The sequence below is a fragment of the Equus quagga genome, chromosome 1, assembly GCF_021613505.1.
Source record: "Equus quagga isolate Etosha38 chromosome 1, UCLA_HA_Equagga_1.0, whole genome shotgun sequence".
Lineage (NCBI taxonomy): Eukaryota > Metazoa > Chordata > Mammalia > Perissodactyla > Equidae > Equus > Equus quagga.
The window spans coordinates 100,825,791-100,849,216 of record NC_060267.1 but is presented as its reverse complement, the minus strand read 5'-3'; the positions used below and the strand labels follow the sequence as shown (position 1 = coordinate 100,849,216).

The 23,426-nt window shown below is 56.1% G+C and overlaps 1 protein-coding gene across 4 annotated transcripts in view; it reads left to right on the top strand.

Annotated features, from left to right (window-relative positions):
• The window catches only part of IQSEC1 (IQ motif and Sec7 domain ArfGEF 1), a 129,204-nt gene that overhangs the window by 27,924 nt on the left and 77,854 nt on the right, over positions 1-23,426 (top strand). The window contains exon 1 of one of the 4 annotated variants that reach the window (XM_046659994.1): positions 6,313-6,481. The exons of 2 other annotated variants lie outside the window; for them this stretch is intronic. In XM_046659994.1, the coding sequence (XP_046515950.1) occupies positions 6,348-6,481 (134 nt within the window). In that variant the 5' untranslated portion in view covers positions 6,313-6,347. Of the gene's footprint in view, positions 1-6,312; positions 6,482-23,426 lie in introns of those variants that run through there. One more of the 4 variants, XM_046660003.1, reaches the window with a different exon arrangement.

Here is a 23,426-nt window from a genome sequence, read left to right as displayed (position 1 = left end):
CGGCGGCGGCGGCCGGGCCAGTGCGGGCCGGGGGTCGGCGGGGCTGCGGCCGGGAATGCCCCCCGCGAGAGCCTGGGCGACAGCTCCGCCCCCGGGGCCGCGGCTGCAAGGACGCGCGAGCAGCTCTCGGGAACCGGCGAAGGGGGGTGGTGATCGCGGGCGGCTTCGCGGAGCCGAGCCCGGAGGAGGTTCCGGGGCTGCAGTCTTGGGGACACCAGCCACGGTGTTGTAGGGTTGGGGATCAGAGGCCGCCAGGCTCTCGGGAATGGGGACCCGGGCTACGCAGGCGGCCCGGAGGGCCTAGGGTCGCCAACGCCGGGCTTTCTGAGCTGGGGCTCTGCAAGTGTCGCTTTCTGGGACTCAAGCGGTGAGGACGCAGGAGATTCAGCCTCCGCGGCTATGCGGACTGCTCATCCGAAACCTTGCGGACGCTGAAGGCGCGATCTTGCGGGGAGGGGGGCCCAGGGTGCTCTATCTCCGCGTCTATGCAGGTGGCTGCCTTCTCGGGGCGGGGGGAGGGAAACGTGCAACCAGGCCCCGAGGGTCGCCAGGCGAAGCCGCCCTCCACCCCCCCTCCTTCCCTTCTCTCCCACCTCCTTCCTGCTTTCGCCTCCCCGCGGAGAAATCCCGCGGCTGAGCCTAGGGTCCGGAGCCTGCGGGCGGGAGGTTGAGGCATCTCAGGAATTCGCTGGGAGCCAGATAGAGGCGCCTGCAGGCAGGGAGTGAGGAGCTTCAGCTGGGCTGGGGGGGCTGGCTCCAAATCCCATCCTGCCCCTAACCCCCGCCCCCGTGTGACCTTGGGCAGCCCCTCCTCCCGCTACCACTTGGGCAAGAGGCTGATTCTTAGTCTCGGAAGCCCCTGGGGTTCAGACCCCCAGGGGGCGGAAAGTCAGTGTGGGCAGCAGTGCTGGGAGGCTGGAGTAGACAGGGCAATCTCTGGATCCGGTCCCAAATAGGGCAGGAGGCAGCAGGGGTCTGAGAAGTGAGTGATGGGGCTGTTTCGGGTGTCAGGACACCCTGTCCCACCTGCCAGCCTGAGGTGGGTCCCTCCTATGGGAAGGAGCTCAGAGTGGGGCAAACCCCTGCCCTGCCCAGAACCGGCTGCCCTTAGGCTGTGAGGGGGCAGGGAAGTTGACAGAGGTGAGTCAAGGCTGTCTGCCCCCACCCCAATCATGGGGAACCCCCTCCCCCATATTTCTGCTAGGCAGTTGCCACTTTAAATTGCCAAGCTTTCAACTGTCACAGCTGATCTGTTCCTGGAGCAAACGGAGCAGAAAGATGACAGTGGGTATCCCCTCCCCCAGGTCTGTCCGCAGGATGAGGCTCACGGGGACAGCAGTCGGCTCTGCCTGGTCAGCTTTGTGCATTTTGCTCTGGGCATGCTCTGTAACTGGTGGGGGAGGCACTCATTCTGGACTGGGAGCGGGAGTCTGGTTGCGCTCTTTAACAAGCTGCTGCTCCACTCTGCGGTCAGTCCCCAGCCAACAGCGCACACGTGCCTGTGCAGCCCCTCGGAGCAACTCTGAACTGAAATGACACAGGACTGGCCCTTTGCTCACCCTCCCCTGCCCCAGCATTCTGCCTGGCTCCTCACTTGGGCCTGCAAGGTGGCCAAGCCTCTGAACCCATGCAGGGCCAGAGCCTTGCGGTTGGGTTTGAGAGGAGAGAAGACAGACAGCCCAGACCCCGCCCCCAGGGCAGGAGAAGGTGAGGCAAGAGTGCTTGGGGTGCCACGATGCCCACTGCTCGGCCATTGAGCATCAGCGCTGGAGGGAGCAGCCTGGGGCCAATCCCCTGTTAGAGATGGAGAAACTGAGGCCAGAGAGAGGCAGGGACATGCCCAAGGTCACGCACCATCCTGCTGTTCCCGGCTGTCCAGCAGTCCCGCCATCCTTGGGGAGCTGCTGCCTGGGGAACGCTCAGAGGACTCGGTGTTCCCCTCACAGGTCCCTGCAGTGGAGGGACAAGGAAGGGACCGGCGCCCTCCTCTGCAGGGACTCTGGCTCCAGCGCGGTTTGCAAACATTAAGTAATCTTGTCTCATGACCAGGGTTGCCACCCTCTCTCAAGGCTGCTTAAAGGGCCAGTGGCTGCCTGCCCTTCCAGCCACTGCTCTGACCACCCTGCCCTGCCCACCCTGTGCCTGCTGGCCCCACAACAACCCTGTGGTTTTAGTCGTGCCCCTTCCCCGTTGTGCAGAGGGAAGTGCCAAGGCCATGTTGGACTGGGACCCTTTGTGTCCCCAGCTTTCTCCACACCAGTATTCTAACTGCTGGGGTGGGGAAGCTAAGCACCTAGGCATCCCCAACCAAAAGGGACACAGCCATCCTTTGTTCTTGTAGTAAGCTCCCCGTCACTGGGGTATGCAAGCTGGAGATGAATGCTGACTGGGCAGGGAGGTTGTGAACCTGGCTCTGTGAATCTGGAGGGTTGAGCAAATGTCTTTCATTTCCTGCTGCTCCTTCATGATTATGGGGTAGGGAACGGGGTTGCTTGCTCCTGTCAGGAGGTGTTTCCTCCTGGTGCGGGCCGTAAGGACTGGTGTCCCATACACCGCCATTGCTCAGACCTGACGTTCGTTGCCTCGGTGAAATGTGACTCAGACCTGCTTCTGGGAGTAGCGTCTTCCAGCGCCCGCTGCTGTCCGCTGGGCCAGCTTGCCCCGTGCTGGCTCCTGCAGAGACTTGCACCCGACGCCTGCCTCCCAGAGACCTCTGTTCATCCATCATCACTCTCGTCATTGTCGCCTCTTCAGCACAGTCTGGGGGAGTCCCCGTGTCTTCCCCTCGGGCACTGTTATCGGGCAGGGGCATAGGTAGGGCTGACTCCGGACCCCTGGTGAGACACCAGTCTTCAAGATGCCTCCCCCAGCCAGGGCTATTCCGTGGGGCTACCGCACCACGAGCCAACCAGGAAAAGCAGGACGCAGGCCGCCAAGCCCCAGGGACTCTTCAAGGAAGCGGTGTGTGGCCTTCTGATCCAGCACGTTTACAGACATTTCTTTACAGAAGCGTGTATTCTGTGCCAGACCCCGTCACAGTGGCTCTCACATACATTATCCCATTTCATCTGCAAAACCACAAACCCATCCATTAATGTGTATGAAGGTTCTAGAAGCATAGTATTAAAACAATGATGTCAGCCCCGCAGGCCAGCAGGAATGATTTAGAGCATCCCCACCTAGGTTGAGTCGTCTCGGAGCCGCTTGGTTGCCCCGGGGTCCCGACAGTCTGCATTGTGCCCAGACGCCCCTGGGGGAAGTCCTCTGGGAGGGGTGCTCAGACCCCAGTGAAGAGCACAGAGTCGGGCCTGACCCATATGAATCCACACGAGCCACATGTGATGGAGACAGAGGCGTGCAGAGGGCCCTGAACCTGAGTTGGGCCTGACTCACTGCCTCTCTAGAAGGTAATCCTAGCCTGTGCCGTGTCCCTTCCTGTCAGGATGACACTGTCTCCTCCTCAAGACTGAGCTCTCTGAGGGCTGGCCGGTGGCGGAGGCGCCTCCTGGCCCCTGGCACCAGGGGCTAATAGAAGTTTCTGTTGTCCTCATCTGAGTTGAATCTAAACAAGAAACTAGCTGCCTTATAAGGTAGTGAGTTCCCCTCACTGGAGGTATGCAAGCTGAGGAGGTACAGGAGATTCGTGTGTCTCAGTTTAGGTACCCAACGGTCATTTTAACTCCAAGACTCCCAGAGCCAATGATTTTTTTAAAAATTTTTATCTGAGGACTTAGTGAAAGCTATCAGGATGGTAATGCAGGTTCGTAAAAATGCTGAGTGCCAGGGCGATTTAATAAAGCCGATTGCCTGGGGCCATGATGGGACCGTTTCACCATGAGCTCCTCCGGATGCAGACTCAGGACCAGCTTTGGACTTAGCCAAGAGGCCTGAGGACTTGGTACCAAGAGAAGCAGGAGGGCGAATCCGTGGGCAGCCACTGGGGTCACTCGGCCACCCTCACTCGGGGAACCTGGAGGCCAGGGAGCTGCTTGCTTGCTGCTCTGGACAAGTCCCTCCCCCCCTCTTTGGCCGAAGGAGTTCAGAAGAGACCAGAAGCCACTCCGGCAGTTGTAACTGGCATCCTCAAGGGTTGGGGGGCATGGGAGGGGCTGAAGTGTGAGGCTCCCCTGGCTTAGTCTATGCCCTGGCTGGGGCCACCTGTCTCTGGGCCTGCGCTCCAGTCCTGACCTGGGACAAGTCGCTGGACCTCCTGTGCCTTAAGATAGGGTGATGAAGGTGCCGACCCTCCTGAGACAGTCGTGAGGACAACTCTGTGAAACCGTGTCAGTGTCATCCCGTTATTTTTCATTTCCTCCTTTGGGGAGAAGCCCGCTAAGTATTTCTCAGACCTCAGAGTCCAAATAGCACTTCCAGCTCCGTTCACTTACTCATTCAACCAACGCTTACGGAGCGCTACTGTGATAGTGCAGGAGCAAAGCCTCAGAAAGCCCTGCCCTCCCAGAGCTTGTATTCTAGCGGGGGATGACCCAAAGTGAATAAGTCAGCAAAGAAAGGAAAGAATTTCACAGTGCGAAATGCTAAGAAGAGCGAGTCTGCTCTGGTTGATGTTGAAGCTGATTTGTGGCGGAAGAACTCTTCCACAGGGACAGGCAAAGAACCCTGGTTTGAGCCCTGCCGGACCTAAATTCCAGTCCTGGCCCTGCTGACTTCCAACTCGCTGTGTAACCTTAGGCAAGTTCCTTTCAGTCTCTGATCCTCGGTTCTTGTCTGTGAAGTGAGAGAGCAGGATGAGCCCTTCCAGCTCAGATGTCTTGTGTTGCCATCTTGTCGAGCCCAGTGGTGCTGCTGTCACCGCTGGGGCCCCTGCCTGTCCCTACGCATACCACGCATGCCTTTCTATTTAAATATGCTGCGTGACCTGTCACGCAGAAAGGTGGAAAACATACTGTCCTTCTCATTCTCACTGTCTTACTGTGCATCTGAACAGCGCTTTGTGATAGAGTTTTGTTTTGATTTTTGAGCTCTCTATCAGTAGACTTAGGCTGTGGCTATTTGTTTGGGTCTGGCTCCTTTTGCTCAGATTTGTGGCTCTGTGATTCGTCCAGTCATGAGCAGCCGCACTTTGTCCTTGTCACTGCTGCAGGGTGGCCTGCTGTACCATCGGCCCCAGTTTGTCCACCCAGTCCCCTGTGATGGGCGTGGGGGGTTAGTTTGAGGCTGTTGCTCTTGAACCTGGTGCACATGGCGCCTGGGCCTGTCCTCTCACTGGGTGGGGAAGTGTGCACACACTCAGTGTCGCGAAACAGCGCCACACCGGCTGGGCCTGCCTTCCTGCTCGCTGCCGCTCCCCCTGTCAGTCCTTGTCAGGGTCGCTCCCCTGGTGGGTGCGTGGTGGTTCTCACTGTGGGCTCCCTGCCTTTCCCTGACTGCCGACCAGGTCAGGTGTCTTTGGGTTGTTTTTGGCCCTTTGGAGCTCTCCTCTTTGGTGACGTGCCTGGTCAGGTCTTTTGCCCATCTTGGGCTATCTTTGCATTTCTTGTTGATCTAGAGGATTCTTTAGGTATTCCAGATTCTAATCCTTCATCAGTTGTGTATGTTGTAAGTATCTGGCCTTTTTCACTTTTCCTGGGGTCTTGGGATGAACCTCTTAATTTAAATAAAAAAATAAATTTTATTTTTTTTGGTGCAAGATTAGCCCTGAGCTAACTGCTGTCAATCCTCCTCTTTTTGCTGAGGAAGATTGGCCCTGAGCTAACATCCGTGCCCATCTTCCTCTACTTTATATGTGGGACGCCTGCCACAGCATGGCTTGCCAAACAGTGCCATGTCTGCACCCAGGATCCGAACTGGCGAACTCCGGGCCACTGAAGGGAACATGTGCACTTAACCGCTGCGCCACCGGGCCAGCCCCTAAGTAGTCAAATTTATCTTTCACCTTATTATTAATGTTTTGTGTGTTTTAAGAAATCCCTTCCTACCCTGTGGTCACAAAGATTCTCCTGTATTCTCCTTTTACATGAGACCTTTAATCTGCCCAGAGTTGGTATTCGTGTATGGTGTGAGATGAGGGTCCCATTTCTCTCTTTCACACACACACACACCCCGTTCCCCAGGTGGCCCAGCACTGCTCAGTGATGAGTGTGTCCCCCCACACAGTTATCCATACCTTTCCCTGGGCAGATGGGCAGGAGCCCAGGACCCCAGGCTCCGGGCTGGAAGGCCCAGCGGAGTGTGGTGATCAGGGACAGCCCCTGAGGGCAGGGTGGACAGCCCTCCCCCAGCAGACCAGCTGCCGCTCCTGCCAAACAGGTCTGTGGGGCTGGGCCGTCACGTGTCTGACTGGCGCTGACTCGGGCTCTGGCGGATTAAGCAGGGGCTCAGGGCTTATGTCCCGCACTGGCCACTGCACAGGCCTGGGGGAGGACGGAGGGACTCGTCTACGTGGGCCGCAGGAGGTCCCCCGAGGCCAGCGAGGCTGCGCTGTTGGTGGCAGGAGCCCCCGCCCAGGGCATTGGACAAGGTAAGAGAGGGCCAGGATGGTCCCTGGCCTGGTCTTCCCACCCAGCTCTGGGTGCCTCTGTCTGGAAAACAAGATGTCCCTTCCCATGCTCTTCCCATCTGGGTCTGTTTAGGGTGGCCGAGAGCCAGGAGGTGGAGGACCATAGCCTGCAGCAAGGAGCTGCCGTGTCCCCGGGCCCTGAGCCAGCTCACTCGGGCTCACACACACAGGGTGAGCCCACCATCTCCCGAGGGACTCTGTGTCCTCGTTAGTGTCCTGGGCCTGCCCACTAGGCAGGGGGGTCACTGCCAACTCTAATCCGCCCTCCAGATCCTGCAGCCTTTCCCCAGGTGGTGGCCTGTCCCTGGCCTGGCAGGACACAGCCTTCCTGCTCCTGGAGTCATCAGGGCAGGGAAGAGGGAGTGGGTGTGTCCTGAGCACCTGCTGCCTGGCACGTCCCCTGGGGGAATCTTTGCTCCTGCCCTGCAAGGTAGGGAAGATTCACCCACTTAATAGATGGGGAAATAGGTTCAGGGAGGGGCTGTGGTCCAGCTGGGCCTGGGCTGGGAAGACAGCCCCCAGCATCTCAGCAGCCTGCCTACGTGACCCCAGAAGCCGCTGGCTCTGCTCACCCCTCCCCCCTGCCCCTCGGCCCAGTGGACTGCCTACGGGGGCCTGACTAGCGCACTGCCTCTGGAGCGGGCCTGCGCCTCCCGGGGGGAGCGCCCGGGGATTCGAGGTCCCTGGGGGTAAGTCGCTGGAGCAAGAGCCGCCTGTGGGCCCGGCCCAGCCCAGATCTCCTCGTTTGTGCAGGTGGGGACAATAGCAGGCCTCACCCCTTCAGCCCCTCTGAGGCTGAAATGCGACTGCGCACGAAAGGGCTTCCAGACACAGCCACGCTCCCCTCCCGGCTGCTCCCAGCAGACTCTCAGGAGATCTCGGCCTTTGTTCTTACAGGGAAGGTCAGTCCCTGAGCTTCCTTCTTGCTCTGAAATTCTGAGCTCCTGTCCGCTTCCTTTCTTCCTGGCCTTTTATTTAGGTGTTTATTTCTCTGAGTTTACTATTTGTTCCCATCATACAGGCACATAGTAAAAATGATCAACTTAGAAGAGTATCTAGGGGCCGGCCCGGTGGCGTAGCAGTTAAGTGCGCAGGTTCTGCTTTTCGGCGGCCCGGGGTTCGCCGGTTCGAATCCTGGGTGCGGACATGGCACCACTTGTCAAGCCATGCTGTGGTAGGCGTCCCACATATAAAGTAGAGGAAGATGGGCATGGATGTTAGCTCAGGGCCAATCTTCCTCAGCAAAAAGAGGAGGACTGGCAGTAGTTAGCTCAGGGCTAATCTTCCTCAAAAAAAAAGAGTATCCGGTGGAAACTAATATGGCCCCGCCCCAGAGCAAATATGAAAAGCAGTTTTGGACATCTGGCCAGAAATATTCAGGAGATACACGTCTATACACACATGTTATTTATTCCTTCTGCTGTATTTTAAAGAAAACGCCCTCAGCCGGCTCTGCCTGGTCCTGTGGCAGCTCTGGGCCTTTAAATCGGCCCACTCGGCGGAGCCTGAGCGCCACCTCCCTCCAGAAGGCGCCGTGTCTGTGGACGCTGGCACCGGACTCTCCTCGTCAGCAGGACCTGAGGGAGGCTGGGGCCTGGCACAGGGCAAATGGGATTGTTGGGCAGCAAAGAAGGCCCCTCTGTGCAGGCGAAGGCCCGAGTTGGAGACCAGCTCCCCTCCTCCCGCTCCAGCAGATCTGGGTCTGGAGTGAGGGTGGAGCCTGAGGACCTGGCCCAGGCCCAGCCTGGCTGCCAGCTGGCCACTGGGTGACCTTGAGCCAGCCCTGACCTCCTCTGGGCTCCTGACTCAGTGTGGAAGCCCAGGCTGTGCGGTGGCCTCCGTGAGAGGACTGAGGGTCTGTATCCTTGAGGACCCAAGCAAGCCACGTGTCCCCCATCCCACCTGGGCTGAAGCCTGTGACGTGGGCAAGAGCTTTCACTGCCTTCCTGTTAAGCTTTGACGTGGCCGCTGAAGTCGGTGCCAAGTCCCGCTGACGTTTTCTCTGTGGGCCTTGTGACCCCTGGACCTGAAGTCAGCTTACCTCTGCCACGTAGCTCTCCCAGAGGGCTGGGAGAAGAGGCTCTTTATCTCTCACTCGGTCTGAGAAAGGAAGGTGGCAGGTGGCTACATGTGACCACATGTCCTGCATACATGACTACAAGGCCTCACCAGAAGGACTCTCTGCCCCCTTGAAGGAAGAGTGGGATCCATTGTTGGTGTCGGGAGGGTGACAGCCAAAGGTCACAGTCACCCAGTGGGGCAGAGCTCCGGGCACTTCCAGTGTACAGATGTTCAGGTTGTGCACTGTACAAGAGCAGTTGGCAAAGGAATAATGCACTCTTGCCAAGCCGTGGGCCCGAGAGGCTGCGTCCACCAGAAGAGGGCGCCTTTGACAGATTCACACGTGGGCCCTGCCTGCCACTGATGGCACCAGCCTTGGGCATGCTCACTGGCAAAGGAGAGAGGCCTGGGCGTGGGTCCCGTCCTCGCTCGTGTGCTCTTCCTATGCTCAGCTTTCTAGAATCTCCCTCCAGGACTCTGCCTGTAACTCCGGGGAAAAGGAACTCGGAACACCCTCCTTGGTCTGTCCCAGCAGCTTGAGTAGACCCAGCCCCGGGAGGCCTCAGAGGGAAGGGGCGCTATGCCTGGCCTTCGCGGCCGCAGAATGGCTCAAATCCAAGCCGACTGGGTCCACACCTCAGCTCTGGCTTCTCCTGGCCGTGTGCTCCTGGTCAGGCCACTTCTGCACAGACCCTCTACTTAGTCACCTGTGAGCGTCCCCCGAGCTTGGGGACGCCCTTCCCTCTGTGCCTGACCTTGGAGAAGTGAGCACTTTGTCTGTGAAGGCCTGTTGGGGACAGGAACTCACATGAACTAAACGTAATGCATTTCACCCACAGACATTTCTCAAGCACCTAGTATGTGCCCGGCACTGCGCAGGGGCTGGAAAGAAATGGAGAATCCAACAGACATGATCCTTGTCCTCATGGAGCTGTCCAGTGAAGGGGAGGAAAATGCTGCCACAAACAGCGTTGCCCAAGTGCTGGGAGGAATTGCTCACCGGGGCCTGAGAGGAGGTCAGGCAAAGCTTCCTAGAAGGAGCTGAGGCACGAAGGTGGAGTCAGGGTTAAGGCGTGAAAAGAGAGAGATGGGTGTACCAGGCAGAGGGAACCACATGTGCAAAGGCCCAGGGGCAGGAGCCAATGTGCTGGGTGTGAGGCGGGAGCAGAGTAGGGGGGCAGAGAGAGGGAGAGGCCGAATCCTAGGGGCTCGCGGATGTGGAAGGAGCTCGTGCTTATTTCTTCATCAGTGAGGAACCAGGGTTGAAAAGGGCAGTGATATGTTGCTAAGGTGAAATGTCAGTGGAATTGAGTTTGAGTCCAGCTCTGCGTCCTGACCGGGCTGCCCTTCCTCTGTAGACAAGGAGGGTTGGGGATGAGAGCGTCTTAGGTTGTGCAGGCAGGACAGAGGGATTTGAATGAAGAAACTTAGGGTGGGGTCCTGAGGCTGGCTCTGGGCCCCTGCCCCAGGGCTGGGGCACCACCCTATCAGGCCTGCTCTGTCTTGGGGCTGAGAAGGCCAGACTGCAGTTCTCCAGCAGGGCGACAGGTGGCGCCAGCCCCCCAGCTGTGGCCCAGGCCAGTGAAGTGGGGCTGGGGACCTCTGTGGTCAGGCTCAGGCGGTCCCACTTCCTTGTCCCCACACCCGGGCGCCCAGGCTGCTGGTTCAGTGGCTCTGGCTGGCAGCTGCCACCACCCCATCTTTCATCCCTTCCGAGGACCGTTCCTCCAGCTGTGCCCTGAGCTGTCTTTATTTAAGCCGGTCTAAATTTGCCATCAAGCTCGACCTGGGGACAGCCAAGTGAAACCACCCTTTGGGAAGGACAGGGGCCTGGGGGCTGGAGCTGGAGAGCTCGGGTCCAGGTCTCGCTCTGTGGCCTCGGTCAGTGAGATGTGGACAGCGGAGGCCGGGCTCACGGGCTGGGCAGGCATCAACGGGTTACCTGTGTAAAGCGTGCAGTGAGTGCCCAACCACTGTCAGCCTAGCCGGGCCGGGCCCCCAGGAGGCCTTCAGAGCCCGGCAGTCTCTTCCCCTGCCCACCGTGGCCCCACACCTGGTACTGGAGCCAAAGCGCACAAGCAGTGTCCTTTCCAACAGAGGCTGCGTTCCAGAGTGGGGACGCCAGGGCTCAGGCCATCCGTCAAATCCCAGCTCCCCGCGTTCTTGTGTGCGATCTTGCATCTTGGGCAAGTGGTTTGGTCCTTCTGAGCCCCATCCCTCTTGTAAGTTGTGGCCAGTGCCCTCTCTGTGGTTGGAAGGGTTGCAGACTCCCTGTGTAGGCCCCGCAGAGTGCCCAGCATGGCATCGGTGCTCAGGAAATGGCAGCCACCAGATAACAGCTAGTGCAATTAACCGTCCCTGCCACGGACCTACAGGTGGTCACCAAGGGAGACCAAGGGGCAGAAGCTAGAGCCTTGACTGCAAGCAGCATGTGACAGGCTGGCTGACTAAAGCGAGAGGGAATTTACTAGAAGATAGTGTTGTCCTCAGACTGTCCAGGGAAGATGGGAAGCAGGCCTGGAACCGGGCCCTCCTGAGGACCCGAGGCAGGATCCGCTAGGAATGCCTCCCAGGAAGACGGGCCCACTTGTCCCTACATGGGCGCCTGCAGGCAGCGCCAAGCCCGGGCCCAGTGCAGGAGGAGCAGGGGGATCCTGGAGGAGGAAATGGCCGTGAGGAAAACAGTGAGGTCCAAGCCCAGCACCCCATTGCCGGCTTCCTTCCCCGTGCCCTGCGGTGAGGTAAATGGGATTACCCTCAACCAGGGTAATAATTACGCAGACGTAGCTGACATGTTGAACAAATTGTTGTGTGCTTGTAATTACAAATGGCGTTTGTAACACTCCAGGGATTTCCAAACCTTAATATCTTTGCTATTAACACATAAATTGCAGTCATTTATGGAAATTGCGAGAGAGACCAAAATTGTCTCTGGAGTGTGTTGCATGAGGGCTGCTCGCTGTGGGTCTGCTCCGGGTCTTGAGGTTGACATTTCATGGGGTCGGCTTCTCTTACCAGCCCAGGCCCACTTGGCTCAGGGGCTGCTCGACTCTTCACACAGAGTCCCACAGGTTGGATCCCAGCTCTGCCACGACCAGCTGGGTGGCCTCGAGGCATGCCATTTAACCTCTCTGTGTCTCCATTTCCTTATGGACTAAATAACAGGACTTGATCCTGACGGTGGGACACAGTGTGCGTCAAGCTGCAGACGCCTGCCTCGAGGGCAGGAGGCGCTCCCAAGGCCGGCCCGTCTCTCTTCACCATGCGGGAGATGCAGAGGAGGGAACCGGCCTTGGTCCCACCCCCGCCTACCATGTCCCCCTGGCACCAGGCAGCCCTCCCCAGCCTTAGGTGACAGGGAAGTCATTTCATGCTTGAGGGGGTTATTTCTTGCTGCAAAAAAAGCATTCTCAGATCCCTGTGACCCACAAGCAGGGTTTCTGGGAGTGTGAGCTACAGGGTCAACATTCGGTGACGTGGACCCAGAGAATGTCGTTCCCCTCCCCCTGTGCTTCCAGCCCTTCTGTTTACACTGAGACCAGGGTGTGGGCGGTGCTAACATGTCTTCAACGCCTCTTTATCGCTCAAAAAAGGCTTAGTTATGTTTCGTTATTTTACAGAAATTAATACAGTCACATGGGGGCATGCCCAGTGGCGCAGCAGTTAAGTTCGCACGTTCCGCTTCAGTGGCCCGGGTTCGCCACTTCAGATCCCGGGTGCGGACATGGCACCACTAGTCAGGCCATGCTGTGGTAGGCGTCCCACATATAAAGTAGAGGAAGATGGGCACGGATGTTAGCTCAGGGCCAGGCTTCCTCAGCAAAAAGAGGAGGATTGGCAGTAGTCAGCTCAGGGCTAATCTTCCTCAAAAAAAATAAATATATATAGCCACGGGGCTCAAGAGCGAAAGATTCAGAAGGTACACCGTGAGCAGTGAGCCCCCTCCCAGCCCTGGCCCAGGTCCCCCTGGAGGTGACCACTGTCCAGAGACATTTTATGCATATATCAGCGTGTGTGTATACGCTTCCCCTTTCCTTTTTTACCCAAATACAGCATTCTTCACCTTACTTTTTGCATTCAGCATTGTATCTTGTATCTCTTTCCCTGTCAGGGCACAGAAAGCATCCTTCTGTCTTACAGCCGCCTTGTGGAACACGGCTCTCCACACTTGCTCACTTCTGTTTTAAACAGAGACAGAGCAGGCCTCAAGCCCGGGCCTTCTGCTGATAACAGGGTCCAAGCGGGACTTTATAACAGTGTTTTGGTTTTGGTGATTTATTTTTATGGGAACATTCACTTTCTGCTCACCGAGACTGGTTTGTCGTTGATGGAGCAGACAGAAAGTTTCCCCGATAGAAAGAACAGTGGTAACTAATTGGTATACAGGTGCTATGCGGTCGTGGGAAAACTAACCTGGGGGTAAATCCAGACCATGTCTGCGAGCCCCACCCCTGCACACCCCCATAGGATAAAGCCCCTCTGCATCCCTGGCCTCATCCCTCCCAGCTCCGCCATACTCACCCTTAGTTCTCCACATACACACGGAACAGCGGTTTTTTCCCCCTGCTCACCAAGCGTTCACTCATGCTGTTCCCTGTATCTGGAATGCCCTTCTCCTGGGCCACCCATTGAATTCCAATGTGTGCCACAGATCCCAGGAGAGGTGTCACCTCCTCCAGGAAGCCTTCCTTGATGGCCACCTCATCAGCTTGCAGTCGTTCCTGCTCCTATGCCGGGTTGCTCCCATGATTGTATTGATCACTCGCTTTAGTGCCCTGGCCTAGCGCAGAGGTTCTCAGACTGCAACAGGCATCAGAATCACCTGGGGGGTGAGAAGGTGCATTCCCACTGACTTCCGGCTGGGACTGTGGCTGCTGCTGTCCCTGGAGCCACACCTTGAGAACCGCTGGAGGAGTGAAAAGCACGAAGGCTGAGTGTCAGCCTGCCTGAGTTCTAATCTCGGCTCCCTCATTTATGGCTGTGTGTCTTGGGCAAATTACTTACCCTCTCTGGGCTTCAAGGGCCTCCGTGATAAACTGGGATACCCACCCACCTTGTAGAGCTGCCGTCAGGATTATGTGAACTCCTGTGGGAACAGGCTGGCTGGCACCAACGATTCTGAATTACCTCCAGTCCCCATACCCACCGAGCTTCCTGTGGGGAGGGCCCACATCTGATTTGTCTCTGCGTCCTCTGCAATGCCTAGTCAGTGCCTGACACACAGTAGGTGGTAATAAATGTTGGGGGCAGTTGTTCAACACGTTCAGGGACGCGCACGGTCTCAGTTATAGATTTGTTCAGGTAAAGAATCGGGTGTCACACATGTCCCATCTCCATCAGTCCCGAATCAGTGGATCAGGTCCAGCGGTTGAAATCTTCCTCCCACTGGGACAAAAGAAGGTGTTGGTTAAATCAATACTGTAAAGATCGCAGAGGACGACGCTTAACCCACTTAAGAGAAGCTGTTGCTTCTGAGCACTTAGTGGCATCCATTTGCAAAACAGGCGTCCCCAGCGCTTGTTATAAGTGAACACATCTATTCATTAAGTCAAGGGCCACCGGGACCTGGGCTTGGCACCCCCTCGTAGCCGTTCCCCCGTGTGAACTGAACGTACTCCTTGAGAGTGAGCAAGCTTCCTTCCCTGGCAGCCCCTGCAGTGTGGACCGGCCCTGCCGCGGGACCGACCTGTGCTGTCGGGCGGGGTGTTCCGGAGCAGAGCAAGTCCCTGCAGCTTTCTACATTTTTTTTTCTAGTTTCCCTCAATTCCCCCACTCCCTTTAATCCAGATGGGCCCCAGCTTAAGCAAAACTACTAGGGAAGAAGCCCAGATATGTCAAGGACACTCACTCGCTTTGCCAAAGGCATGCATCTTTTTAATAAAATCTTTAGCTGACAGGTCCCTTTAAGTACTGGGCATCCTGGAGATGAGAATCTGTGTTGTTGAAAAGCGGTTTCCACGGCCCTTCCAGGACCTGTGGTGTAGAGAGGGGCACTGGCCCAGGTGAGTGAGACCGGGCAGAATGGGCAGTGGGCCGGCCCACCGAGCCCTGGCTGGCTCACACGTCTCGCCCCGTCCCTGCGGTTGTCCCTGAAGCAGGGTGAGTCTGCTTCACTCACAGGATTCACTCACTTACCACACATTTACTGAGCCCCTCTGGTGGCCCAGGCACCCTCTGGATCCTGGGGACACAGTGGTGAACAAAGTCCCCTCCTCCATGGAGCTTTCTTCTCGCGGAGGAGGCGGACGGTGAATAAGTAAACGGGGACTGAAGACAAATGTGGGCTGTGAGCTGGGCTCTAAAGGGAATTAGATGAGATGGAGAGGATGGGTGTGCTTGACCTGGTGGCCCAGGAAGGTCCCTGGGAGTGAGTGACGGCGAGCGGGCCGCCCGGCCGTTGGAACATGTGTGGGCCATCTCAGGGCTCTTCACTGTGGGGTCTGTCCCCCTCCTGGGGGTGGGGCTGGAACCGCAGATTTTAATTCATCCCTGGTCCCAAGTTCCCAGGGGCGCTGGTACCAAGGGGCATGTGGAGGGAAGAGCAGGCAGCTGGGGAGGAGAGGGGAGGAGGCAAGGACTGCCTCCCCAGTGTGACCCCGCCTGTCCTTTGGGCCTGCCCAGCAGGGCTGGCAGAGGCCTCAAGTCCCCCAGCAGCCACTGCTGCGCCCCTGCTGCTCCTCCCAAGTGCACCCCACTCCAGAGGGAGGGGGCATGGCCCTGGAGGAGAGCAGAGCGAATGGAATGGGGATTTGTGAACTGGGTTCTGGGGCAGGCCCAGTGTGGGCAGCGGTGGACAGAACTTGTGCCCCCATGAGGGCAGAAGTGAGGGCCCCAGCCTTGACGTCTCCCTGAAGTCTCGGCGACAACCTCAGATACGCGTTACCGTCATTCCCACTTCACAGAGGAGGAAACCGAGGCTCACAGAGGCCATGCCAAGGCCGTGCTGCCAATAAGGGGACAGAGTCAGGGGTCTGACCCGCAGGCTTGGGCTGGGGAGGCTGCTTTTGGTTTTGTGATCCACGTCATACCAGCCGAGAGGGGAGCCGAGAGAGGAGATGGCTCCTTCAGGGGCCTCCTGGAGAAGCATCGACTGGGACTCAGACAGTCCTGGTTCAAATCCTTCCCTCTCTGGTTGTTTGCCCTGAAACAAATTCCTTAAACCTTCCGAGCCTCGGTTTCTTTTTCTGGATGACAAATTGAGGAGGGTAATAATCGTGCCTACCTTGGAGGTCATTGTAAAGCTTAACTCAGCGGTCACATCAGAGCTTTGAGCACAGGGCCTGCATTCAGCAAGCACCTGTTTAGGGGAAGAAGGCACCTGTCCAGCTTCACGGTTACATGCATGGTTTGGGAGCCAAATGGACCTGCGCTCAAATCCCTGATTATCCTGGCACTAGCTATGTGGCCTCAGGTAAGTTACCCAATCTCTCTGAGCCTCAGTTTATCTGTAAAATGGAGGATCGTTGAGAATTAAATGCAATCGCTTCTGTAAAGTGCCCGATCCAGAGTATGTGCCTGTGTGAGGTGGCCATGGCTGTCACTAGAGGTAACAGCCCCCCGGCTTAAGGAAGAGACCAAAGAGGCAGGGAGGTGGGAAAGGAGGCTCAGAAAGACCAGCCACTTGCCCGAGATTCGAGGCTGCACGCTGTTGCAGGGGAGCTAGGATTTGTTCTTTTCTTCTTCTTCTTCTCCCCAAAGCCCCCCAGTACCTAGTTGGATACTCTAGTTGCAGGTCCTTCTGCCTCTGCTACATGGGACGCTGCCTCAGCATGGCCTGAGGATCGGTCCGCGCCCGGGATCTGAACTGGTGGACCCCCGGCCGCCAAAGCGGAGCGTGCACACCTGACCGCGCAGCCCCCGGGCTGGCCCCAGGGGGAGCTGGGATTTGATGCCCCCCGGACGGCCGGAGCGGGGCGTTCCCAGGGTGCAGCCTCAGTGGGCAGGGCATGTCTGCATTCAGCACACAGCGGCTCCTCTGTGCTTTAGCTCTGGTGCCAGGCACGGGGGCCACGCACAGCACAGGAAGGACTGCCGGGCCCTGGGCCCTCCTGGACGCCTGGCTTGGCGAGGCGGTTACTGCTATCATTGCCAGGCCTCACACCAATCCTGTGGGGAAGGTGCTGCCGTCCCGTCTTTGTAGGTGAAGACGCTGAGGCCCCGGGAAGCTGTGCCTGGGGTCACACAGGGCAGGGGGACTGGGATGGATGTCCTGGCCTGCTAGCCACAGGCCTGCCTCCTCGGTCTGGGGTGGAGAGCTGGGGGCAGCTTGGCCTCTTTCTCAGGCACAGAGAGCGGGCACAGTGGGGCAGACCTGGAACAGCCTGGAGCCATTTTCCTGGAGCTGTCCCCGAGGGAGGGCTGAACCCACTCAGCGTAAGCCTCGTGGGTCCTCCCCCGCCCTGCCTGCGGTCTGGTGGTGGCTTCCCTGTGCCACCAGCCAGGGAAAGGAGAGCTGAGGATGAGGGGCTGAAGGGGGGGCACTTTGGGCTGCATTCTGCGGCTGGCAGGGCACTCTGATGGGAAGCGTGACGGACGTGTGACAGGCGCCGGGGAAGAGCCTTCACCGGTGGAGGCACCGGCTCAGCTTTTTGCTTCTCGGTTCCTCCTGATGTCGTCAAAGCCCTTGAATCCTGCCAGAAGACCGGCAAATGGCCATTTCCCATCCACTTGAATAGACTCGTGACTCAAGTAGCCCAACTTCAGAAACCACTGGCCTGTTCTCCGCAGGCCCTGCCCCCTGGACTCCAGGACAAGCAGCCCTGCTCACCTGGCCAGGCCCAGCCACGGGACCAGTAGGGATGGAGTGTGCCCACGGGAGCAGCCAGACTGGGGAGGGGTGCCGTGAGCACATCCGCTCTGTCAGGACCACCACCATCTCCCTTCACTTCTACGACAAACCAGCACTGCCACGGGAATGTAGAGTGCTCTGAGGATCCAGGCTGGCAGGGCTTCTTGGAGGAAGTGATCATTCTTGGCCATGATGTTCACTTCATTAGTCACTGTCACGTGCTAGATTTTTCAGGGCTCCTGCGGAGACACCCTGTACCAGCGTGGAGTTTCGTTTCTCCTTGGGGCTGACCCCGTGTCCTAACTCTGTGTTGTTGTAACCCCTCCCTCAGGGTCTCTCCCATGCCCTCTCAGGCTGTGTTAATCCATTTGTCAGCTGTCGGCATGATAACAACTGCACTGTGATTTTTATCATTCATTTAAACACCGCAGGAAAACAGCCTCCTTAGACCTCAACCACAATGTTCCCTGACTCCGTGGCTTCCTTTGTCAGGGAAGGAGCTGTGGAAAGGAAGTCAGGCGACCCGTTCTGGCTGTGCCCCAGCATGACTTGGGGAAGTGCTCCCCGCTCTCTGAGCCTCAGGTCCCTCATCTACACAATGGGCGGGCAGCACTGGATCATGGTGACTCTTTCCGGCTCTGAAGTCCTAGGACATGCTAACATTAAGGCCACTTTAATCTCACTGTCACAGTCCAGGTCTTGGCCAATCTGACTCCATTGAGGTTTTTGTGGTTGGGACTCAATTCCCCTGGTGCCATGACAGGTGTCTGGAACTAGGTCAGTTATGTGGAGCAGTGGCAGTGTCCAAGCCCCCAACCAGGAGAGTGAGTGGAGAGCCATTGTCCCTGTCCTCAAAGTGCCTACAGTCTGGTTGAGGGGTTCTCACTCTGCCTGAGGGGTGGGGGCACTAGGTGGGGGGTCAAGGAGAAGGTGACATTTGGACTGGGCCTTGAAGGTTGAGTAGGAGATTGCCAAGCAGATGAAGAAGGCAACCCTGGAAGTGGGAATAGCATAAGCAAAGGCACTGGGACAGAAAAGTGCCCAGTGCATACTGGAAGTAACTATATCATAGGGATGGTAGCTGAGAATGAGGTGGAAAGAGTCAGGGGCTGGATGACAACCAGGGTAGTGCCTGAGCAGGTGAATGGCCCGAGAGGAAAATGGGGCCTGCTGTCTAGTGCAGGACTAACAACCACCTCAGGGTGACCCCTGGCCTCCCAAAGCAAGCTATCCCAAGGCCATTTAGTTTACTTTGTTTAGTAAGATTTTGGAAGTCCATGACTTGCAAGAGGTTTCTGTTAAAAATGATTGAAATTGAAAAAGTAACTTGGCACTTAATAAGAACAGCCTTATTTATCTGGGTGATTTCTCTTCTGAGGGACTAACTGGCTTCCCTGAGATGTCACTCTGCAGAGTTCTGTGTTCTGTGCAGCTCTCTCTGGTTTTTCACAGCATCCAACCCTCATACGAGTAAGTTCTGTTCTGCGTGGAACCTACGACTCACCTGCACCAGGCGAAGTGCTGTGCTGTTCGAGTCCCTGCTGGGCCATCCCGGCAGTGGGGTGCTGTGGCCTGGGAGACAGGGCGCCGGGGCCAGCATCACTGTCTCTAGTACGTGGCACAGGCCCTGGGGCACCTCCCTTCACCTCTCAGCTTCCCTGTCTGTGAAACGAGGAGCTGGGCTGGAAGGATGCTCGCAGAGCCCCCTCCTGGACTCAGCCTCTGACTGTGATGCAGGCACGTCTGTCTCAGTGTTATGAAGAGTAACATTAATGACCGACAGACACTGAGAGGGAAGCTCGAACAGCTACAGGGCAGCTCTGTCAGCAAGACAACCTGCTCAAAAGATGAGGAGCTGGGAGTGCCCCAAGAGGCAGCTTAAGTACAATATGGAATTTGTGGTCTTTGTGGCCTGGCTCTGGCAGGCTGCAGAGTTTCCTAGAAGATGCTAGAAGACCTCCAGTCCTCTGGATTACCATGTCTTTTATTGATTTCTTTATTTTACTGGCCTTTTTTTTTTAAGGTAATAAACACTTGTTTAAAATTCCAAAAACTATAAAAGGGCACAGAGTGAAAAGCCCTCCTTCCTCCTTCCCATCCCTGTCCCAGTGAGACCTCAAGCTTAAAGGGCAGAGGCCCATCTCCAGAAACCTCTGGAGCCCCCAGTTTCTCTTCCCAGAGGCAACCACTGGTACCTGTTTCTTGGGTCTAAGAAATAGTTTACAATTATATTATCTCTATAAGCGCACTAGTGTCCTATATATTTTATTGTAAATATGTTTCACATTTTTCTGGACTTTTTATCGAATGTCATGTCTCAGATCTTTTCCTATAAGTGTGTATGATGCTGCCGCCATGTTTTTCACATGAGACTCCACTGAGGGGTACCACAGTTTACTTAACCAGTTCCCATGGAGAGACATTGCGGGTTTCACCTCCATGTTCTGCTGTTAGAAACGACTAGCATCCTTGAACCTAAGACTTTGTGCACATGGGCAGGTAGCTCTGTAGCATTTGTCCCCAACAGTGGATTATCTCATCTTGTGGCCCTCTTGTCTGAAGGTCACCTGGCCCAGCTGTACTGTTTTAGTCACCATCTTCCCTCATGACGTTTGGATTCTGCTCGTCAGGTCTTGTCCTTGGGGCCTGAGCCAGGGCTGAACCAGCAGGGCATCGCAGGGGTCACTGGAGCCGAGGAGAAATCCTTCAGGGGAGCTTCATTTATTTCAGGGCTGACAAACTGCTTCTGTGGAGGGCTAGATGTAAATATTTTACGCCCCCAGGCCATGGGTCTCTGCTGCTATTCGACTTTGTTGTAGCAGAAAAGTAAGTATCCATGAACGATACGTAAGTGAATGTGTGACTCTGTTCCAATAAAACTTTATTTAAAAAAAAAAGAAACAACTGGAAGTGGGCCAGGTCTGGCTCTCGGGCCTTAGTTTGACAACCTTTGATTGATCCAACTGTTGGGCACCTCTGTGTCCCAGGCCCCCTCATAGGCGTGGGGGGACACTGCAGAGAAGGACGTGGGCACAGCTCACCTGTCAGGGACAGCTGAGCTCACTGGTGTGATGAGAGAGCAGGTGCAGAGTCGCCTGAGAGTGTGGAGGAGAGTTTCTAACATGGACTAGGGGCTGGTCGGGCGTGGCTTTCTGGGAGCAGTAACATCAAAAGCTGAAACCCAAAGTCCTGCCATGAGCCAGGCACAGTGGGAGTTTGGGGACTGAAAGATTAGTATTGCTTGGGGTGTGGCAGGCTTGGGGGGGCATGATGAGAGGTGAGGGCTGGAGAGATGAGCCTGAACCAGACCTTGAGGCCCACCATGTGGAGGGGCTGACCTTCATCCTGACAGCTCTGGGAGAGGGACTGCAAAGGTTGGCCTTTGTGGGGGTGCCACATGTCTGGTTGAAGGACAGCAGGGAGGCTGTGGAAGACAGGAGGCTGTCAGAAGCCAGAAAGATGGGGATGAATTTGGGTTGTGGCATGTGAAACGGGAAGCAAGCAGCTCAGGATTGAAGCCCATGATGATAGAGTGGAACTAAAGATTTTCATGACTTTCTTGCCTCCTACAACCCCACATGTGGGCTCCTACTCATTCCTCAAGGCCCAACCCAACCCAAGTGTCTCTTCATCTTTGGAGCCTTTCATGAGGCAAAGTTATAGGCTCTTTCTTTGAGACTATCACACTGGGGGACATTTGTCACATCAGTGTCTCCCAATTGAGGCCTCAGAAGACAGGCATAGAGTAAACACTTATAAATGCATGCTAAATTAATTTAAACAGCAAGGTGAGTTAGCCAGGGTAGAGGTGACTGATGAGCCACACTTTACAATTGAGGAAGCTGAGACTCAGAAGGCTGAGCAATTTGCCCAAATGGTACATGTAAGAATTCTGCCCAGTCTAGTCATTGCAGCAGAAAAATTGGCTTTCTCTGCCTCTTCAGGCTGGAACTTGTCTCACCTCACGATTCCCTAAATTATTAATCTGCTAAGCAAGAAGCACACTTTGTAGGAAGATAGAACAAGAGAGTTAAGAGATGTTTGGTTTCCAGGGACTGCATCCTCTGGTATTCCAAATGCTAACGGGGAAATTCAAGCCCCTTCTTCTAAATCATAGCCGGAACAATGTCGCCAAGATCATCCTGGCAGGCGGCGAGGGCCTGGGCCTGGAGAAGTGCCTGGAATTCTTGGAGAATCCGGGTCGTGAGGCTGTCAGAGCCAGTGTCTGGACTATTCCCACAGCTGGGCTGGGGGAATTCTCTTGGCTGCATTTAGTGCAGCCTATTTTTAGAGGGTAGTTCAAGCTGAGGTGGGAGTTTTCCACCTCCTGACCCCCACAACTGGACTATTTCAACCCTATTCCCTCCCAACTGCCTCCCTCCCCAACCCCCCAAACAGGATGCAGGATATGATTGCAATCTTTGAGCAGTGTTGCTCAGTGGTCTTCTCCTTCCAGAATCCTTGTGTGTAGGTACCTCTGTCATTATTCTGGATTCTAGTCATCCTTGTGGGGGTGAGGTGATACCTCATGGTGGTCTCGATTTGCATTCCCCCAATCACAAGGGATGTTGAGCATCTTTTAGGTGTGTTTATTGGCCATTTGTATATCTTCTTTGGAGAACAGTCTATTCAGATCCTTTGCCCATTTTTAAATTGGGTTATTTGCTTTTTTATTGTTGAGTTGTAAGAGTTTTTTAATATAGTATGGATCCTAGAGCCTTATCAGATATATGATTTGTAAATGCTTTCTCCCATTCTGTGTCTTTATTTATTTTTAGTGTAGCAAAGAAAACATCAGAAGCTTAAGAGGAGGACTGTGGAATGGGCAGTGAGGAGCACTGACTTCCTGCTCAGCCTCTTGCCTGGGAGCCGTGGTGCGTTGAACTGGCTCTAGGGACTGCCCCTGCCTGTGCTGCAGGCTGGGCTAGCCCGGCCCTCTTCCTTCCCCGTCCCCCACTCAACCACAGTTTCCCCATTTGGAAATAACACTCATCATCAGGCCCTTTGCACCACCCACTCCAAATGAAAGATTCAAAAGGGCACAAGACTATTCCCCTGCATTAGTGGCTTCCCACAGCTTCCTGACTCACGCAGACTTGCGGGCTGCCTGGCCCTCCAGGAGATGGACTTGCAGGTGGGGCAGCCCAGGGCAGGTGGGGTTTCCATTGTACCTGTGTCTGCTTGATGTCTCCCAACCACATTTGGGCATTCCACAGTGTGGGTGCTGGGCACTGTGCATGCCTTCATGAAGCCCAAGGGCAGTTAATAAACAAGTAAATATGCAAATTTAGAACAGCAAGCCGTGATTGCTTATAGTAGGGAGAGCTGTGTAGCCTGGGAGAGGAGGTGAGGGAAAGCCTCATGGAGTTAATCCAGTTCAATTGAGCTTCTGTTTCCTCTTCTGGAAAATGGAGCTAGTAGTAACTCCACTTGCATCACAATGTTGTCTTGAGGACCAAACGTCAGTAAAAAGCTCAAAAATGCTAATTAGCGTTACTTTAAACCTGCTGTGGTGGTCTGAAAGTTGTCTCCCGGTGAGGGAAGGGCAGGAGTTTGGGTGGGTTTGGGGAGAAAGAAGCTGTTTACATCAGATCTTCATCAAAAAGTCCCCAAAAGGGTGTCCCCAGCCTCAAGATGGGACCCACTCCTTTCTCTGGGTCAGGGGCATCAGAGCCCCAGAGCCACCCCCTCCAGGAGAGCAAAGGCCCCCTTTTATAAACTGAGACCGAAGTCAGGATTGGCAGAGGTTGGCGCTGTCGGCAGAATAGGCTAGTTGGCTGCTTCCGGGTTTTGCATTTGTTGTGCCTACAGGTTGGCGAGGGAGATATGGATGTTGGGGGGCTCTGTGTTGGAGCGAGTGCGCGATCCTCCCACAAAAGGACCTAGCTTGTTGGGACACGAGATGCAGTAGCCAGGGAACACCGGCTCTGTTCGCCCCGCCCCAGGCGCGCGGCCCCTCCCCCTGCGCTTCCGCCCGCGCCCCGCTCCCTGCGCGCATCCCCGGCCTCTCTGCCCCGCCCCCTGCGCGCCGGCCCCTCCCCCTGCGCGCTTCCCCGC